The sequence below is a fragment of the Staurois parvus genome, unplaced genomic scaffold, assembly GCF_062004578.1.
Source record: "Staurois parvus isolate SC_StPar_1 unplaced genomic scaffold, SC_StPar_1.0 ptg000159l, whole genome shotgun sequence".
NCBI classification, from domain to species: domain Eukaryota; kingdom Metazoa; phylum Chordata; class Amphibia; order Anura; family Ranidae; genus Staurois; species Staurois parvus.
The window spans coordinates 5,950,702-5,970,249 of NW_028317955.1; the positions used below are offsets into that span (position 1 = coordinate 5,950,702).

General features: G+C 41.1%; 1 protein-coding gene across 2 annotated transcripts in view; it reads right to left on the reverse strand.

The window, feature by feature from the left end:
- The window catches only part of KIAA1549L (KIAA1549 like), a 216,674-nt gene that overhangs the window by 62,028 nt on the left and 135,098 nt on the right, over positions 1-19,548 (reverse strand). For both annotated transcript variants that reach the window (XM_089675874.1, XM_089675873.1), the window contains exons 14-15: positions 7,663-7,841; positions 2,716-2,933 (exon numbers count right to left, since the gene is read on the reverse strand). In XM_089675874.1, the coding sequence (XP_089532000.1) occupies positions 2,716-2,933; positions 7,663-7,841 (397 nt within the window). The remainder of the gene's footprint in view (positions 1-2,715; positions 2,934-7,662; positions 7,842-19,548) is intronic.

A 19,548-nucleotide genomic window follows, 5' to 3' on the forward strand; every position in this document is an offset into this window, starting at 1 on the left:
CTGGGCTCTGTGAAGGTCCTGGCCAGTTATTGGGGTGATCCCGGATCACTATGGGTTGCAAGATCAGTTAACCCCGTATAGGTTCAACCTATACAGGGTTAACTGATCTTGCAACCCATAGTGATCCGTGGGATCAGCTTCAGCGGTTTGCAGCCTGTAAGGGGTTAACTGTGGCAGCTCTGTGCTAAAGTTGGAGATCGGCTTCTTCGGCTTGAAACCAGCACATGCACAGTTGCTTCAGGGGATACATATCTTCACAGGATACTCATTTTACCGCTACACTGGCACCGCTCCTTCCTCTCTGGAGGGGTGACACCACATGTTTTTGTACTGGGTGACGCCAACCCTATGGACACATCTGACATAGGTATATCTGTGTGAATGCCATACTTGCATTTACATGTGCATGCCTATAGGCATATTTTCCTAAGGGCACAAGTTTTGCCCATACATGTGTAAAAACATGTAGTACTTTGTGCTACATGTTCCTATGTGCTTGGTAAGCCTAGGAATGGGGTCAGACAGCGAGATCCCCCCTCCCCCTGAGGCCATCTAACGACATAGCTAGCAAGGAGATGGCTACTTCATAGCCAGCCTTGTGTTGGCTTCAAGCACTTATCCGAGACAAGCAGTGGCAAGAGGAATGGGGAGGGGGGGGGCATGTCAGCTTCCCAATTTCATTCTTCTTGCCACTGCTTGTCTCGGGCAAGTGACAATTACCACACAGACATCTCCTTTCTAACTATGTTGTTGGACATCCGTGGGGGGGGGTTGACATTTCCAGCCTTGTAACTAGGCTTACAAAGCATGTAGGAACATGGGAAAAAGTACTACATGTAATTTGTCCTGGGGGAACGACACGGAAAAAAAATTTAAGTGAAAGTTCTTCTTTAAAGGCTTAATTTCAATTTTGGCCAGAATGAAGCTCTGAGTTGTATATAAAATGTAGATGTATAGCTTTGTTTGTATTGGTGTTTTGGCGTGAAATACATTTTAACAAACTGACCAGTGGAGACTAAGAGATATAAAAAATATCAGGTTTTCGTTTGACAAAATTAAAGCACTATCTAAAATGTTCTAAATATAGTACTGTGAACAGGGGAATGCTAAACATAGTCAACATGGGCCCTGGCATAGCACATGGGCTGAAAGTGCACACTCTCAGGTTTAATTTGAGGGTATATACATCCAAGTTGGAGGAAGGGTTTAGGAATTACAGCTCTTAAGAGTAGCCATCCCCTCTTTTTCAAGGGACAAAAAGTAATTAGACAATTGAATCAAAAGTTGTTTCATGGCCAGGTGTGGGCTACTCCATTATTTCTTCATCAATTAAACAGGTAAAAGGTCTGGAGCTGCTTCTAAGTGTAATATTTGCATTTGGAATCTGTTGCTGTGAACCTACATAATGCTTTCAAAGGAGCTGTCCATGCAAGTGAAACAGGCCATTGTAAGGCTTCAAAAACTAAACAAATCCATTAGAGAGATAGCAGCAACATTAGGAGTGGCCAAATCAACAGTTTGGTACATTCTGAGGAAAGAAGAATGCACTGGTGAGCTCAGCAACATAAAAAGGCATGGACATCCACAGAAGACAACAGTGATGGATGATCGTAGGATCCTCTCTATGGTAAAGAAAAACCCATTCACAACATCAAGACAAGTGAAGGACACTCTCCAGGAGGTGGGCGTATCATTGTCAAAGTCTACAATCAAGAGAAGACTTCACGAGAGCAAATACAGGGGGTTCACCACAAGGTGCAAACCATTCATAAGTCTGAAGAATAGAAAATCCAGATTAGACTTTGCCAAAAAACATCTAAAGAAGCCAGATCAGTTCTGGAAAAGCATTCTTTGGATGGATGAAACTAAGATTATTCTGTACAAGAATGACGGGAAGAAAAAAGTGTGGAGAAGGCTTGGAACAGCTCATGATCCAAAGCACACAATGTCATCTGTAAAACATGGTGGAGGCAGTGTGATGGCATGGGAATGCATGACTTTCAGTAGCACTGGGTCTTTGGTGTTTATTGATCATGTGAACGAAGCAGCCGGATTAATTCTGCAGTGTATAGAGATATACTGTCAGCCCAGATTCAGCCAAATGCAGCAAAGTTGATTGGACGACGCTTCACAGTACAGATGGACAATGATCCAAAACACACTGCAAAAGCAACCCAGGAGCTTTGGAAGGAAAAGAAGTGGAATATTCTGCAATGGCCGAGTCAATCACCTGATCTCAACCCCATTGAGCATACATTTCACTTGCTGAAGTCAAAACTAAAGGCAGAAAGACCCACAAACAAAGAACAACTGAAGACAGCTGCAGTTAGAGCCTTGCAAAACATCAAAAAAGAGGAAACCCAGTCTTTGGTAATGTCCACGGGTTCCAGACTTCAGGCAGTCATTGCTAGTAAAGGATTCTCAACAAAATATTAAAAATGAACATTTTATTTATAGTTATATTCATCCAATTACATTTGATCCTATATGTATAAAAATGGTTGCAGTTCCTAAAATTTTCACTTGAATTAATATTTATGTTCAACCCCTTGAATTAAAGCTGAAAGTCTGCACTTCAAATTCATTTGGATTGTTTCATTTTAATTGATTCTGGTGACATACAGAGCCCAAAGTATGAAAATTGTGCCTGTGTCCAAATATATATGGACCTAACTGTATATATAAAAAACAGTAACAGATTACTGTCCTGCCTACCTGTTTTTAGCCTCCACAAAAGGGGGAGAAGAATCTGTATTTCCTTCCAGCACATTGTCAATCTCCATTTGAGTTTTCTCAAAGGCTTTCCTCTTCTTGTCATTCAATGATCTGTTGTCTATTGGAGGGAAGTCATAGTAGCCTTTCCTTTTTGCTTTTAGACGCAGTTTGTTGCGGTAGTGCTCTATGTCAGATTTCTGCTTAAGTGCTTTGTTCACCTGATGGAGAAAAGAAGTAAAATATAACATACTGAGCTTCTATAGGGTATACTGCCAAATCCTATTATTACCATGAAAGGAAATGCTACTGCTCCCAAGCTCCTTCAAGCTCCTGTTATCTAAACCCTAGGCAGCCCGGATCACATAACCACTGTCTACCTCAAACACTGTGGATGTTACACCTCATTAGAGACGAAAGGAAGTCTGTGACTTTCAATCAGACAGACCCTGTCTGTAGGGCTATATTTACTATAATGCAACTTGTGTGCCAATGACAAGGGCAACAGGAGAAGAGGACCAAGCAAAATGTGCAACCTTTTAATTTTGGGCACCCCTGGACATTTGTTTCTAAATATGGCAAGCAAACCTATATCATGAAGTATGTTCAGGGGATTTTGAGAGGAGTCTGAAGAAACACTAAAATTCAAAAAATATGAAACCATCTTTTTTTTCTTGCTTGTTGGGCTGTACAATGAAAAATTTGAATGACATTAAAACTTTTTTTCATACTATTTAAGATGCTGGTGCTCAGCTTTTTCTTACAGTTGTATCCTTCTTTTTCATCCTGCCCCCAATGACTTGCCATGACTTTCATTTTCTTTTAGGGCCCTATAAATGGTGTCCTGCCCACTTAATTTCCACTTAATTTCCAATAAATTGCACAGAACTCAAACCTCCCCCATTTCATCTCTATAACCCCTCCCCGTGCACAGGGAAGATAGCACAGGGAGTTGTCAATTCACAAGCTTCCTGACAAAATTAACTGTTGTTTTTTTGTACATATGGAACAAATATAACAAAACACTTCCAATGGTATACTGAGCAGACCAAAAGTGAGCAAATAAAAGAGTTCATCTTTAGAGTTTTCATACACTTTAAGCTGGTCCATTAAAATGGGTGGTAAGCATAAACAAATATATGTACACTTGCATGTTTAACACGTCAGGAGCATTAACATTCCCTAATATTAATGTTTCTCCATTCTGCCCAATTGATCTGCCTTTCTCGGGGGTTAGGGTCCCTATCTTGCGGCCGACTGCGGAACAAAGCCTCTGAAGTACTGGGCCTGGTCTACTAGTGTGCAAGGCCAAAGTGTTTGGTGGCTTCTCTCCAAGCTTTCAGGTTGAAGCAAGGTAAGAGGAAGGTGTATAAGAACTGGTGGATGATAATATGTGTTCTACATTCTCTCAAAACTACTCTGTGCCAGGTGTCCCTGGAGGGTGTGAAGCATGTTCCTTCTGCTGTGAGGCCTTATGAGGTGGTCTGTCCAGTGACCACAAGGGAGTGCTGACTCACCCATCAACTCAGAAAACTTAAAATTTAGTTGGACAGCATGCAGTTTCTCTGTGCCGTTAACAGGTGGACAAGCTCAGTCACTATCTGGAAATGCCAGAGCCATACCCTGATTTTTTCTAAGTCACAGAATCACTTTAACCACCTCCCGCTCGCCATATAGTAATATGATGGGCGCAAGGTGGTTCTCTCATTCTGGAAGGACGTCATATGACGTCCTCCCATTCTCACTCAGGCAGCACGGCGATCGGCGGTGCGCTGTGTCCCTAGGACACAGCAGATCACCGATCACGGAAAGAGCCGAAGATGTCGGCTCGGTCATGTGATCAGCTGTGTCCAATCACAGCTGATCACATGTAAACAGGGAAATGCCGGTTATCGGCTTTCCGCAGAGGGGACATGTACACTGATCATCAGGGCACTGATGATCAGTGTGCCCTGATGATCAGTGTAGCCCCAGCAGTGCCACCTGTCAGTGTCCATCAGTGCCTTATGTCAGTGCTCATCAGTGCCTCGTGCCAGTGCCCATCAGTGCCACATATCAGTGCCTACCAGTGCACATCAATGCCACATATCATTGCCCATCTGAGCTGCCTTTCAGTGTCACCCATCAGTGCCAGTCAGTGCCACCTATCAGTTCCAGTCAGTGGCACCTATCAATGCCAATCAGTGCCACCTATCAGTGCTGCCAATCAGTGCCACCTATCAGTGTCAGTCAGTGCCGCCTATCGGTGCCAGTCAGTGCTGCCTATCAGTGAGCATCAGTTGTGGCTATCAGTGCCTGTCAGTGCCGCCTAACAGTGCCAGTCAGTGCCACCTAACAGTGCCAGTCAGTGCCACCTAACAGTGCCAGTCAGTGCCGCCTATCAGTGCCAGTCAGTGCCGCCTATTAGTGCCAGTCAGTGCTGCCTATCAGTGCCATATATCAGTGCCCATCAGTGATGTCTGTCAATGCCCATCAGTGCCACCTACCACTGCCTCCTCATCAGTGCCACTATCAGTGTCCATCAGTGCAGCCTATCAGTGCCCATCAGTGCAGCCTCATTAGCGCACATCAGTGAAGGAGAAAAATCACTTATTTACAAAATTTTATAACAAAAACTAAGAAAAAACATTTTTTTTTCAAAATTTTCAGTGGTTTTTGGTTTGTTTAAGAAAAAATAAAAAACCCAGAGGTGATTAAATACCACCGTAATAAAGCTCTATCTGTCACAAAAAAATGATAAAAATTTCATATGGGTAAAGTGTTGCATGACCGTGCAATTGTCATTCAAAGTGTGACAGCGCTGAAAGCTGGAAATTGGCCTGGGCAGGAAGGGGGTATAAGTGCCCTGTAGGCTAGTGGTTAATAGACATGGGATGCTTAACAACAATGCTGTACAGCACTGCATTTTTTCTCGTGGATAACCTTGTTGCTGCGTATTTTGTATTTTTTCCTGTTTGTGTGATTGTGTTAGCGGGGACATCTGCCACGTTATGTTGCTTGTGCTATTTAGAGAATATTGTACTAATTAGAGACTGAGGCAATGTGTGCATCTTTGACAAAAGCCTTTCTACAAACACACAGCAGACTTTCAACCAATCTGTATGAGCGGAGAAGACAAAAACAATTTCATTGAACTGTGTTATGTTGTGAGGAAATCTGGCCTGTGTTTTTTCAAATTTTAATTGTTCATGCAAAAACACAAAGCTGAGGAGGCGGAAAAAAGATGAGAACAACTGGCTGGGATCCTTTCTGAGAACAAGATTTCTTCATTTCTAGAGCTAAGTTACATGTAAGAGGTTTAATCATTTAGTCACAGGAGATTAAAGTGAACTTGTACTTGCATGTGACAAGTGACCACCACTGAAGAAAGCCAGGAGCAGCCTTTTCTCCAGGAAAGTAAAGGTTTTGAGCCATTCTAATTCTTTTTAATTATCTATTTCAGTAAGACTGCAAACATAATATTATAATACACTTGAGTCATTGATTATTGACTCGCCACTGGGGAAACGATTCCTCTTGAAGAAAGCGATTCTTTGGATCTTTCACCAAAGAACAAGTGGCCAATATTTTTAAACAAAAAAAGGAGAAGGTTAGAACCTATGTGAGGCTGTGTTACTGTGTGCCTGTACCATCCTGACTTGTTGACCTCCCTTACCCTCACTTTTTGCCCTGGTGTTACTGGGGAAATTCCACCCAACTAAGTCACAGCAATAACAATCGCACAAAAGTTCCAAAATTTTTTACCTTATCCAAAATAAAAAAAAACTTGGGCTTTCAACATTCATCAATGTGATTTATTTTAAAAGGAGCCATAGTTCAACTTTAGGGCTGGTAGAATTCACCAATCAATGAATTCTAAAGGATTCCAGAGGCATCTCAAACTGATGTGAAAAGCCAACTGCATATGCCTGTCGGTACAGACCTTTACCCTGCCTAAGGATGACTCCAGGCCAGGGGAGAACTGGGAATATTTGGCTTGGGGGGGCAACCAAATAGCACTTCATTATAAGGATAGATTACTGTAGGCTAAAGAAATTGTACTGTACAAAATGTGTCCTGATGCTGCATTGATTGGTCAATATGGCGAAAGGTGGTGTTCCCAAAGGACATGATTTATTATGACATACTCTTACATCTTTCAGAATCAGCTTTCCTTGGTTTTCTTAGCTCTTGTTTACATGATATCTCAAAGCCACAAAGGAAGTCGATACCATAAGACTTTTGTCTTCCAGATGCTATGATCACAAATCTCAGCAGGTGTCTGTATAATGACCACCATGGGTCACTGACTTCAGATCTTATCAGTGTGTGAGTGATAATGTGTCACCATGCAGGGCCACCAGCCCAAGATATCGTAACATTACTGGTTCAGGGGGCAAATGCCCCTTCTCCCCAACTGATTCCTCTCTTGTTCTAGGCCATGGGAATTGGAGGTGAGAAATCAGCTGAAATCTGTCATTTACCCATATCCTTTAATACTGAATATTCAGATTATTGAATAAGTCTACCCAACCTTCATTTACTTTCAACCTCTACACATAGAATACAAACTGATTATATGGATATGTAGTGTAAGGGCCTACACTGCATATAGATTGCATTGAATCTTTAGGCATGCCTTTGTATGACACAATTATTGCTAAAGCTAGGGCTGCCCAAACTCATTTGAGATCGACTATATAGTAAATGGACCTACTTGATTGAATGAATTGTTTAGGTAGGCCCTTATACTACATAGTCTTGTTAATTCTAACATAGATTGTACGTAGATTATACAATAAATAAAACTGTAGGGTGTATGTCCAGCCTGAAGGATTTGATAGTGAAATTTGTTTCCAGCTTACTGCTTTATTAATCCCAACATCCTCCTTGCTTCAAAGATAAATTTGAGGCCTCTCACCTATAAGGCCAGTGGTAATGGTGGACCTTCACAAGGACCCAAATTCTCACCTCTCCATTAATGATGGACATTTCCTGATTTCTATCTGTCACCGACAGTGAAGGCGGCATCGAAACTGGCTTAATTGCAATCAGTTTAACAGAACCAGAAGATGAGTCAAATGGGTCGGGTACCATCTTGTTATTCTTGTCAAAGTGTATATTTCCTTCCTCTTCATCACTTATAGGCACTGTAAGAATAAAATTGTAAAATAAATATATTATATCTACTTCCTTTGCTGAATCAATGTTATAAGCAGTTGTCTAATGCACATCAACTGTACAGATACTTCTCTTAAAGTCAGGATTAGGCCTCACCTCCTCCTAGTGCTAAGTTACACCCTCTGTCATTTAAACATCAGTGGAAAGACAAGCCTCTTTCACAGTTTGCGGAGCTTATTGAAGAAATGTTTTAATCTCAGCTTGGGGGAAAGTCAAGGATGTATATACAAGGGGTTTCATTTAGCTTCCATGTTAAGCTAGGTCAGATTCACTTTTGTAACCCTCTGGAGGGTTGTTTTGGAGGTAGATACCTCTCTGTGTTATTGCATAGAGGTGTATCCAGGCATCATATATATTTTTACATAGTTACATTGATCCTGTTTGGACCAATGTAACTGTATATAACCAACCTGATCGATGACCCTGGAGACTGTAAATCACTGAAGTAGAAACTGCTACTCCAGTGATCGACTTGAAATGTGAGCCTCTAAGCACGAATTGCTATTCAGAGACTGCTTTGCATGCTCTGAAAGAATTTAAAGCATTCTCTGATTGGATAAGGTGGAGAAACAAAGCTTGTCACCAGCTGGTGTAAATAGACTTCTTGTTTCTCTAGGTACAAAATACATTTGAGCTTGTCTACTATCAAGGCCAACATTGCTTATTTGTTATATACACAGAAAAAAGCCCTGAAGAAGGGAGCAATGCTCCCAAAATGTGTTGGACTTTTATACAATCTGTGTCTGATCTTGTATGAAAAAAAAATTCAGTATCAATGGACCTAGCCAATGGTGTGGCAATCATACACTCTTACCCTTTGGTTTTAATACTTTTGACAGATTGCATCATTGAGGTCATTTTTAATTTTGCCCATAGTTACAATTACATGTGGCTATCACACAGCCTTCGTAAAACTATAATTTATAATAGCCTTTCTCAACCTTTGTACCTCTGAGAAACCCTTAAAAAATATTCAGGTTCTTAGATAATATCTACAGCTCAGGTTATATTAGCATGATCAATCATATGAAAGAAGTTTTAAATAAAAAATATTTAATGTGGCGTGCCTAGCATATTTGACACAGATTGAAGAACTTTTTTTTACAAACCCCTACAAAATTATTTTCAGTAATATTCTTGAAATAAATAATTGCAGAACATAAATGCAGACAGCAAAAACAATAATGTCCTCAAAAATTAGTGGTCAGTGTGGAAGTAAGGACTTACATTGTTAGCTAGAGGAAAATTGCCTCCTTGAATTTGTGGTCATTGTAGGTGGGAGATCAACCCACCTTTGCTCATTATCCAAGGAACGCTTGGCAACCTCAGGAGGAACTGTAGGGTTCCATGGAACCATGGTTAAGAAAAACTGATTTCTAACTTTGCTATTTCCTATCCTCTTGCAAATCCAGAACTACATACCATTATAATCTGGAAGACATGGAATATTAGCTTGCCCACTATCTAAAATATTACATACACTGTTTGAAAGGGCAAAAGCAAACATAAAAAAGAACAATGGAAAGTTTAAAAAGGACATTGTGGCTGAGGAAGAGGCCAGATGCCAGTGTGAATTGTTTTAATAGGTAGAGAAAAAAGTTATGACTACAGTAAAGCACAGTGGTGAAGCAGCCATTACCATCTTCAGACTCAGCTGGTCCTCATTTAAAGGTCATATCAGATTATTAATAAATTTTTTTGTTTCATCTTTAGCTTCTATCTCTTGAGGCGATGAAATTTAAAGCCATCATTTTAGGCACTTGGAACCTCTACTGTAAAGTATATAATAAAATGTTCCTTGCAAGCAACTAGTTCTAAAGGGAGTGTGACGTGGGTTTACATACATCATTTTCTTATTTTGATTAATTAAGCCAGCAGCTAGTGAATTCAGAGGAAAGGCAGAACTTCTGATCTTTAGCTGTTTCACTTCAGCGGGCCAGAAAGCACTGAAGGTGTTGAATCAAGAACCAGGGATTTAGCATTTTCAAAAGAAGGAACCAGTAATGGTGGGTTGCATACTGTATGTTCATCGTACAGGTGCCCCTGAAATATTTCCTATTTTTAATATTTATTAAACAAAAATTATTCTACAAAAAAAATATTTAAAACGAGGAACATTGATGACACTGGATTCAAAAAGCACTATGGATTTTCCAAACAGAAAGCCCAGCAGAAGCTGTTTTTGTTTCAGACTGTCTATCTGTAACTGAAAGACTGTACTGAGCCATAAAAAGGGGGTTGCACCTCTGGCTCATTCATCCATGTAAGCTTTAGCTGCTGAGCTCTGTAAACAACTTATCTCTAAGAAACGACTGTTCCTAACCCAGAAACCACTAAGCAACTCATTCACTCCCTTATTATATCACGCCTCTACTACTGTAACTCCCTCCTCATTGGCCTACCTCACCGCAGGCTATCCCCACTTCAGTCTATCATGAATGCTGCTGCCAGACTCATCCACCTCACTAACCGTTCTGTATCTGCCACCCCTCTCTGCCAATCCCTCCACTGGCTTCCAATTGCCCAACGGATAAAATTCAAAATGCTAACACTGACATATAAAGCCGTTCACAACACTGCCCCAAATTACATCACCGATCTTGTCTCCAAGTATCACCCAAACCGTACTTTCCGCTCCTCACAAGACCTCCTACTCTCTAGCTCCCTTGTCTCCTCCTCCCATGCTCATCTCCAGGACTTCTCCAGGGCTTCCCCCATCCTCTGGAACTCCCTACCACAATCCATCAGACTATCGCCTACTCTGCTCACTTTTAGGTGCACTCTGAAAACCTATCTCTTCAGGGATGCCTACCCCCTGCTTTTCTGCAGCATCTCCATTTAAGTCTATAGAACAAAAAACACAACATTTTGCATTTAAAAAAGTCACTGACCCTTTCCAAAAATGCATTGGGTGCAAACGCAGAGATGTGAACCTGTCCCATAGGCTAGACTTACTGTTTAGCACAAGGGAAAATACTCCACACAGGATCTTCCCGCTAACGTGCTTCTCCCCCTACTTGTGCCTAATCATAGAGCAATAGTGTATGTTTGGGTATATATCAGTGGTCTCCAAACTGCAGCCTGCAGGCCAGATTTGGCCCTTTGCTAGGTTTGTTTTTCAGTCCCTAGGGCACGATTCCTCCCACTAACACCAACAGTGAGACACCTTTTGCTGACATCAACTGTGGGGCATCATTCCTTCCACTGACAGCAATCATGGGGCACTATTCCTCCCACTAAAATCAATAGGGCACTATTACTCCCACTGATACCAACAAAAGGGCACCATTTCCCCACTGACACCAATGATGGGGCACTGTTCCTCCCATTGATGCCAATAATGGGGCCCTATTCCACATCCTACTGACCACAGGCATTCTCCAATTTTTTGCTCCCACTGACCACCAAGCCTGAGGCATTGTTTAATCCCACTGATGCTGGGACATTTTTTACTCTCACTGGCCACAGTCCATCCCCTACTCTTTGTTTAGAAAGTTTGAAGACCCTGGTATATATGCTTGGTAATGATTGGTAATGATTAAGATGGTAGTAATGGTATCAGTAAGAGGTAAGTAAACCTTTAAGCACTAAATGATAATTATTATGGAGAGTGTATATATACATTTTGCGCCCTCTTGTCCTTTTGCTATATGATCAAGCCCCAGATCTCAGAGGGGAGGGTAATGGGTGGAGACTCTGTGCTTGTGCTTAACATAAAGTAAATTTTACTTTTTGGAATTAGTGTGTGGCTCCAGAACTTTGGTGAGTGGTGTGTGGGAGGAGTGGACCCTGGCAGAATGAGCACCTGTGAGCTGTAGCTAAGGAGTGCGGAACTCTTAGGGGGCGGCTTCATCTTTTGTGACCTTCAAAATCAACTTGGGTGAATTTATCTTAAAGTTTCTTAAGCAGAGGCCTTTTCGTTGTGTATGAATTACTAAAATGCAGTAAAGCTGGCCATACAGTGGGGCAAAAAAGTATTTAATCAGCCACCAATTGTGCAAGTTCTCCCACTTAAAAAGATGAGAGAGGCCTGTAATTGGCATCATAGGTAGACCTCAACTATGAGAGACAAAATGAGAAAAAAAATCCAGACAATCACATTGGCTGATTTGGAAAGAATTTATTTGCAAATTATGGTGGAAAATAAGTATTTGGTCACCTACAAACAAGCAAGATTTCTGGCTTTCACAGACCTGTACCTTCTTCTTTAAGAGGTTCCTCTGTCCTGCACTCATTACCTGTATCAATGGCACCTGTTTGAACTTATTATCAGTATAAAAGACACCTGTCCACAACCTCAAACAGTCACACTCCAAACTCCACTATGGTGAAGACCAAATAGCTGTTGAAGGCTGTTTCTCCGCAAATGGACCAGGATGACTGATCCATGTACAGGACAGAATGAATGGGACCATGTATAGTGAGATTTTGAGTGCAAACCTCCTTCCATCAGCAAGGGCATTGAAGATGAAACGTGGCTGGGTCTTCCAACATGACAATGATCCCAAACATACCGCCCGGGCAACGAAGGAGTGGCTTCGTAAGAAGCATTTCAAGGTCATGGAGTGGCCTAGCCAGTCTCCAGACCTCAACCCCATAGAAAACCTTTGGAGGGAGTTGAAAGTCCGTGTTGCCCAGCGACAGCCCCAAAACATCACTGCTCTAGAGGAGATCTGCATGGAGGACTGGGCCAACATACCAGCCACAGTGTGTGCCAACCTTGTGAATACTTACAGGAAACGTTTGACCTCTGTCATTGCCAACAAAGGATATATAACAAAGTATTGAGATGAACTTTTGATATTGACCAAATACTTCTTTTCCACCAAAATTTGCAAATAAATTCTTTCCAAATCAGCCAATGTGATTGTCTGGATTTTTTTTCTCATTTTGTCTCTCATAGTTGAGATAATGCCAATTACAGGCCTCTCTCATCTTTTTAAGTGGGAGAACTTGCACAATTGGTGGCTGACTAAATACTTTTTTGCCCCACTGTACATGGATCGAATTCCAAAATAATTTTCTTTCAAAAATCTTTTTCTAAGAATTTTCGTTCAAATTTCACACCATTAGTGGGTCAAAGAAATGGACGATTTACGTGTGACCATTGAAACTGAGTGATCGGGCATGTTGGACATTTTTTGAAAAACAAACGAATTTTGAATCAATGATGTGAGAATCGTGAAATATAAACAAAAAAGAAATGAGCATGAGCTGTGACCTGGAAAGAAAAGAAAACTCTTGGCCACAAAAATTATTTTCTGTAGCAACAGAGGTGAAATTGTAGACTTGGTTGGTTGAATTTCTAAATCAATGGTGGCACCATTGGATTACAGAACGCACAAAATTTCCAGTTTTCTAAAGAAAATTTGAAAATTTACAGAATGTATGGCCTGCATAAGTTCTGAATATGTTTTCAATGTTGTTTTCTGTAAATTAAACAGGTAGTCAGTGTAATATAGACATCAAACCTAATATTAGATAGGTATATATTCTAAGAAAGAAAAGTAAATCTATTCCCATATTGCTGTAAGCATTAAGGTACAAAGGCACTAGTTTACAGAAGTTGTCAGGCATAAGTATTTGAGACATCTGTGATTATTTTTTACTGCTTACATTGTAGGTCAAGTCATTCCCAGCTGCTGCAATCATTTTTACACACACACCTTGACAACTTAATAGAAGCTATAACTCATAATCTAAACTGCTTTGTGGGCAATAAAGTACATAAAATGTCTGCCAACACACTGATAAAATCTCAGTTAACTTGAAGATACAATGCTGCTGTCACTGAGGTACCCTAACACTTGGGGTCCTTGGATAATGGCACACTGACATATGTCGTACAATGACATATGGCCATATAGAGAACAATGGTACACTATCACCGAGGTTTCAATAACAACACAGCACTAACACCCATAATTCCTAGTACAATGGCACAAAAACACGTGAGGGGTAACATAAATAGTACACCTTTATTGATGTTTGGGGACACAAACACAAAAAGAGAACATTTTGAATTAGGGCACCAAAGCTACAAACCAATGGCTGGAGTCTAAGAGAGAACGTAGTTCTGGCAAATGAGTTCAAAAAGAATGGCACACTAACATAAAGGGTCCAAGAACAATGGAATAATAATACATGAGGTTCCAGTATAACGGAACAATAGTGAACTGCTCAAGTGCTAAGGAAAATGACACATGAACTTCAACAAAATAGCACCAGAATAAAAATTTGAGGGCTGCTGAACAAGACAGTCTTTTAAACAACCTGATGGACATAACTTCAAGTAGTCATGGAGAAGCTTTGACATCAAGGGAAGAAAAAAATAAACTTGGTCAAATTCCTTTTAAACTCCACCAATATCAATCACCTTGGGGCAGACAGTGCATTCTTTACAGGATTAGATTACACTTAATCCATGTAGTACTAGTTCAGGGCCACACTCAACCTTGGGGTAGCCATAATTGAGAGGAGCTAGAGAATTACGTTTAAAGACCATTGCAATTGTACAGGCATTTCATCGATGTTTTATTGGCCACATGGGACCTTCTTGCTACTTTTCAGCAGCCCCAGTGTACTCCCAACTGTTCTCCAGTTCATAAACTACACTTTCCTACATAAGTTTGCAGCATAATACTTAATGAAATGTTTTATGGCCCTTTTCTCTGGGAACTTTAACTTTAATGTTAAGTTCTGGAGTACCATAAATGTTTTCTATAGTCAGGTGCTGTTGGCTATAAGTCCGCCCCACTCTTTCCCCAGGAGGTGTACTGTCTCTGTGTGTGATCTCCACCACCCATTCACCCCCGCTGTGGGCAGGACCGGAGCTGGCTCTGTGTGAAGAGCAGGATGTGTCCCCCCCACCACTATGCTGTGGAATCCAGTGTGCAATCACCGACTAGGGGAGACTCACAGGAGTGCTGGGCTGTGTATGTTTTCAGCAATATCTCTATCGCCTTGCTCCAGACTGAGTACAGAATGGGCTGTGTGGGTTGGATCCCCAACTCTTGCTGCCCCCCTCCCCCTCTCCTGCCAGCAAACCTGAGCCAATCAGATGGTGGGAGAGTCAGAGCCAAAGGAAACATCAGAGAGGACCTACTGTGCAGGTGTCATGGATTATGGGAATTGTAATTCTTAAAGGGGCACTGCACCATACTTGTTAGTGGAGGCTAACAGGCCGTGGACTTTAATTCCCACAAGTTGCTGTGCCTGGAGGAGGAGAACCTCACGGTTTTCCCAGACAAATTGTTCCAGAGCAGGGTGAGTCCAGCGAGGAGAGAGAAGAGTATGGATCTATTGCTGGGGTCTGTGCTCTAAGCCTCAGGGACTTGAACCAAGGAGGGAAGCCAAGTGAACCTGCTGCTGTGCCTGTTCACCTACATCCAGATGAGAAGATGGATCTGCATTCTGCATCTGCCAAAGCTGCTCCAGAGACTGAGCTAGAGTAGGTGAGTAGATGGATCTCCAGAACTGGAGCTGAGAGACTTCACCCTGTGTGAGGATTTGGGCAAAGATACTGAGCCTTTGGGACCTGTCTTCTGGAACCTGCTGATCACCTGCAAGCTGAACTACACATCTTAAAGTCTTTCCACACACAGTCAACACCATAGAGACTGCTCTTATCTAGCTGTTCATCTACATTCACCACCCACACCCTTAAAGGTACCACTCACATGCACCACCTAAAGAAAGGGACCCACCGAAAGCCGGCTAATGTTGACTATTAGGTGCCAGGTACTTTCATCCACCTTACATTAGAAATGCTTAGGCTCGCCCGCTTTTGGAATTGTGCACATAGGGTACACACATGGACCTGTTTATTCTTTTGAGTTAGTTCATAACATTCTAGAGACTCTAACTGGACCCATTATAGTTTGACTTTGCTATAGTCTTTCAAGTGCCAGTTAGTGGGCCATTGACCATTCATCCATTTTAGTAACTGTATTTCTGTGTGTTTATCTGTTGATCAATTTATGCCTTGTTTGATTGTATTTGCCATAATACATTTAATTAATTAACCTCCAAGTTATTTGTGGCCTTATGGCCCCTTTCACATGAGTGGACTGATTGGGTCCACCTGTTTGTTTTTTAAGCAGACCCAATCAGACACTCCATTACTCTCTATGGAGCATCCAATCCGATCCTGTCTGCTAAAAATAAATGGATAGGGATCTATTCCCATCCATGTGGTGGATCAGATGACAGTCACATGGAAAAAGCCAGGCGGTCTGTTTCCATCCGATAGCCCATAAAGGATAGTGGGCTGTGTCCACTCTGCATAAGCGAAGCAGACATGGACCTGTTATCTGCTTGCGCTGTGGGGCCTATTCCTGTGCATTCCTTTAGGGTGGTAGCATACTAACCCTTAAGTCACACAGATGTAAGCGGTTTTTAATCTACGACCAGGTGTTTCAATGAAGATTTAGCGGTTAACAGAGTCATAGCAGAACAGAGGACCCACCATCACCAATGGCTCCTACGGGGGAGGGGGGGAGGGGTAAGCGCTACATTTGAATAAGGTAGGCAGGGGCCCTCAGTAGCCATATAATTCGGATACAGTGGGGAATGATTTACAGCTTTTTTTTTTTTTTTTGCTGTTTGTGTCCTATTTTGAAGAATGACAGTAGACTCAACAGGAATTGGGAGGACATCTCCAAAGAGTAAGGAAATCCCCTCTTGACAGTGCAAAGAGTTGTAACCAGAACATGTTCCCCCATTTGAAGATCTTATCTCTATTTCTGTTGCATCAAAATTTTGGATTTCCTCTTACTTTCTATCAGGGTTGCCAAACATCAGTATATTTATGGACCGTTTGTAAAAATCATTGATTTTTACAAATTGTCTGTAAATATCAGGGGCCGATAATTTGTCATGATGTGTTGACTTTTTAAGTGTAAACCAGGGAAATTACTTGTTCTGGGTCAGTGTTTCCATATTGTGCTTATACTGTTTAAATATTGATTGTCTTCGTTTTTATTAAGTTGTCAGTAAACAAAAATATGCTCCGTCAATAAATTTTCCATGTTTTATCAGTAAAAATTGCTGTGGGAAGTTGTAACACTGCTCTCTGTCACTAGGGCACATAGAGAGAGTGAATTGTTCCATTTGAGATAGAAACAGCATTAAACAGCTGAAAGAGGCTCAAACTCTTCACTCTTCCAAAAACTCAAAAAAATAAACGTAAACGTTGGTCTTTACATACGCCATAAACTGTGCACTACTATGAGCTGTGTTTAATATGGATTAAACTGAACATTAACTTAGAGCAGTAAATATTGAAAGCAATTATGAGCTTAAATCTTTCAAGTTTTGATCAATATTGCCAAGTAGGAATGTAAAGTCCTGTTTCAAAAATTGTCTGTAAGTCCCCAGTCACACCGATACGACTTTGAAATCCTGCAACTTCCAGTAAAGTCACACGATTTCAAAGTCGGATGTCATTCCGACTTCAGGTACAACATGCAAGCCACACTGTTTATGGGCCCCACCATTGCTAGCAGAAGATAACAGAAACCACCATATCAGGAACTTTAGACATCACAGGAGTCAAGTTGAAATCTCTAGTTAAAGGAATAGCTTCTCTTATAAGGCCACTATTATTCAAATTAGGATACTTATCTGCATCCACTATTACAGTGCCGGTGGCCTAGAGGGAGCTGATATGTAAACAAGCCTTTTCATCCTCCTCTTGCTGCTGGTGTTGCAGTTTAATAGTTGAAGCATACTACTCATGACTTAATAATTTGTTAAATGTTGCTTTCTATTTTACCAGTGTTCTATTTTTATGTGTTAACTGGGGTTTTATGTCCTAAACCCTTTATTTTTGAGGTGTGCTCCTCTATAAAAGACAAACAAACTGTTGGAGCTATATAAATCCTGTATTATAATAATATTATAGAGGTGTTACTAAAGAATTGTGTCTTTTGCATTATTATCCTGTACTGTTAAAATATTTCTGAACCCAGAGTGTCAGAGGTGTCGGGAGGCTTGCATAGTCAGGGCAACCACTGGGGACAAACATTATCCTGCAGGGTTATCGCTACAAATATATACTGTGGTTGCTGGTAAATCTAGTTTAGTTGACCAGTTATGCTTTTATGTTTATGTGGAATTATGTTTTTAAAACATCTGGATACCACAGCTATTGTGCAGGATATCCCATCCTAATATTTACTGGGCCATATGATTGCACCCAATCCAAGAGATGAGGCTCAGACAATGTACCCACTATAAGGTCCTCTGGTCGGGTAGAGCACATTTGATTCTGCAGATGGATTTCACCTGGTAATTAGTGCATCCAGTGTGAGATCACTCTGATACTTTGTAGGTCAGGAAACACTTGATGCTTGTACTTGTGGTTGTTGTTTAACCCAACAATCCATCCTAACATCTTCTAACAGATCAATGAAAGGAGAACGTACAGAAGCAGTACATACTGACCAGCCTATGGGATGCGAATGAAACACAAAGCACAGGCAAAAGCAGATAGTTGATTTCCTTTTCCAGCTATAATAACGTCTATACCAATGTGATTAATTGCCATGGCCTACACCTTGCCCCTGGATTTTATTACTATCTCATTGATCTATATGCAGAGAAAAAGGAATAAAGAATGAAGACTTTAGTAAAGAGGAGCTAATACTTCTAAGCATCAGGATTTCAGCACTGAAAACTAGGGTGAATACTGCAGGTTTAGCCCCTAGCCAATGCACACCTTTAACCCCCAACATTCAAATCCCTTTAACTCCCCGATTTCACCCCCTTAACATTTAAAGTCTTAATATGTTATTACTGAAACAGTAATCTAATGTAGCATCTAAACAAATGTGGGGTACACACTAAGATCGCTGTACTAACACAAGCAGTGTTAGTACAGCAATCTCCCTTGCTGTGGTATTGAGCTCTGACAGGGGGATGATACCCCCCCCCAGGAACACACTGATCAGCGCTTGCAGCCATTGGTTGTGGGTTCTGATCGGATGCCAGTTGGCAGCTGGTTTTCTAGCATGCCCGTACAACAGAAGCGGGACGTTAGGTTGGCTTCTGTCTGACAGGCTTCTGTACACACTGACCAAATATTGGCTGGTTTCTCTTGAACCGGCCAACACTGGCTGATATTTGGCCGGTGTGTACCAGCCTTAAGTTCTAACATACCTCCTAATGTCTAGGATGGGAAATAAAGACTATTTTAGCACAAAGTATTTGGACAAAGGGCACACTCTCTGCCAATAAAGAATAATATGCAAAAAATGATTGGTTTACCACACTAGTGCTTGTAATATCCAAAACTGGAAACAAGTCTGGCTGAAGTTATTCTTTAACAACTATATACATTAAAATACTAATTTCTAGATGGGGCTTTCCTTGTATTTAATCTGATCTTGCAGCTACATTGACTGTTTAATAGAACTGAACCTACCACATTTTTGCTTTGTAAAATGACTTACATGTAACTTATTTATGCTATAGTATATACATCACACCTACCTATATGACCAAAAAGTATAGTGACAACCTTCCAAATGATTGAGTTTAGGGTTTACAGTGAAGGGTACTGTTGATGCAACAGCATACAAACACCTTTTGGACTATTGTACTCTTTCAACTTTGTGACTTTAATTTGGGAAAGTCCTTTTCTGTTCCATCATGACTGTTTCCCCTATGCACAAA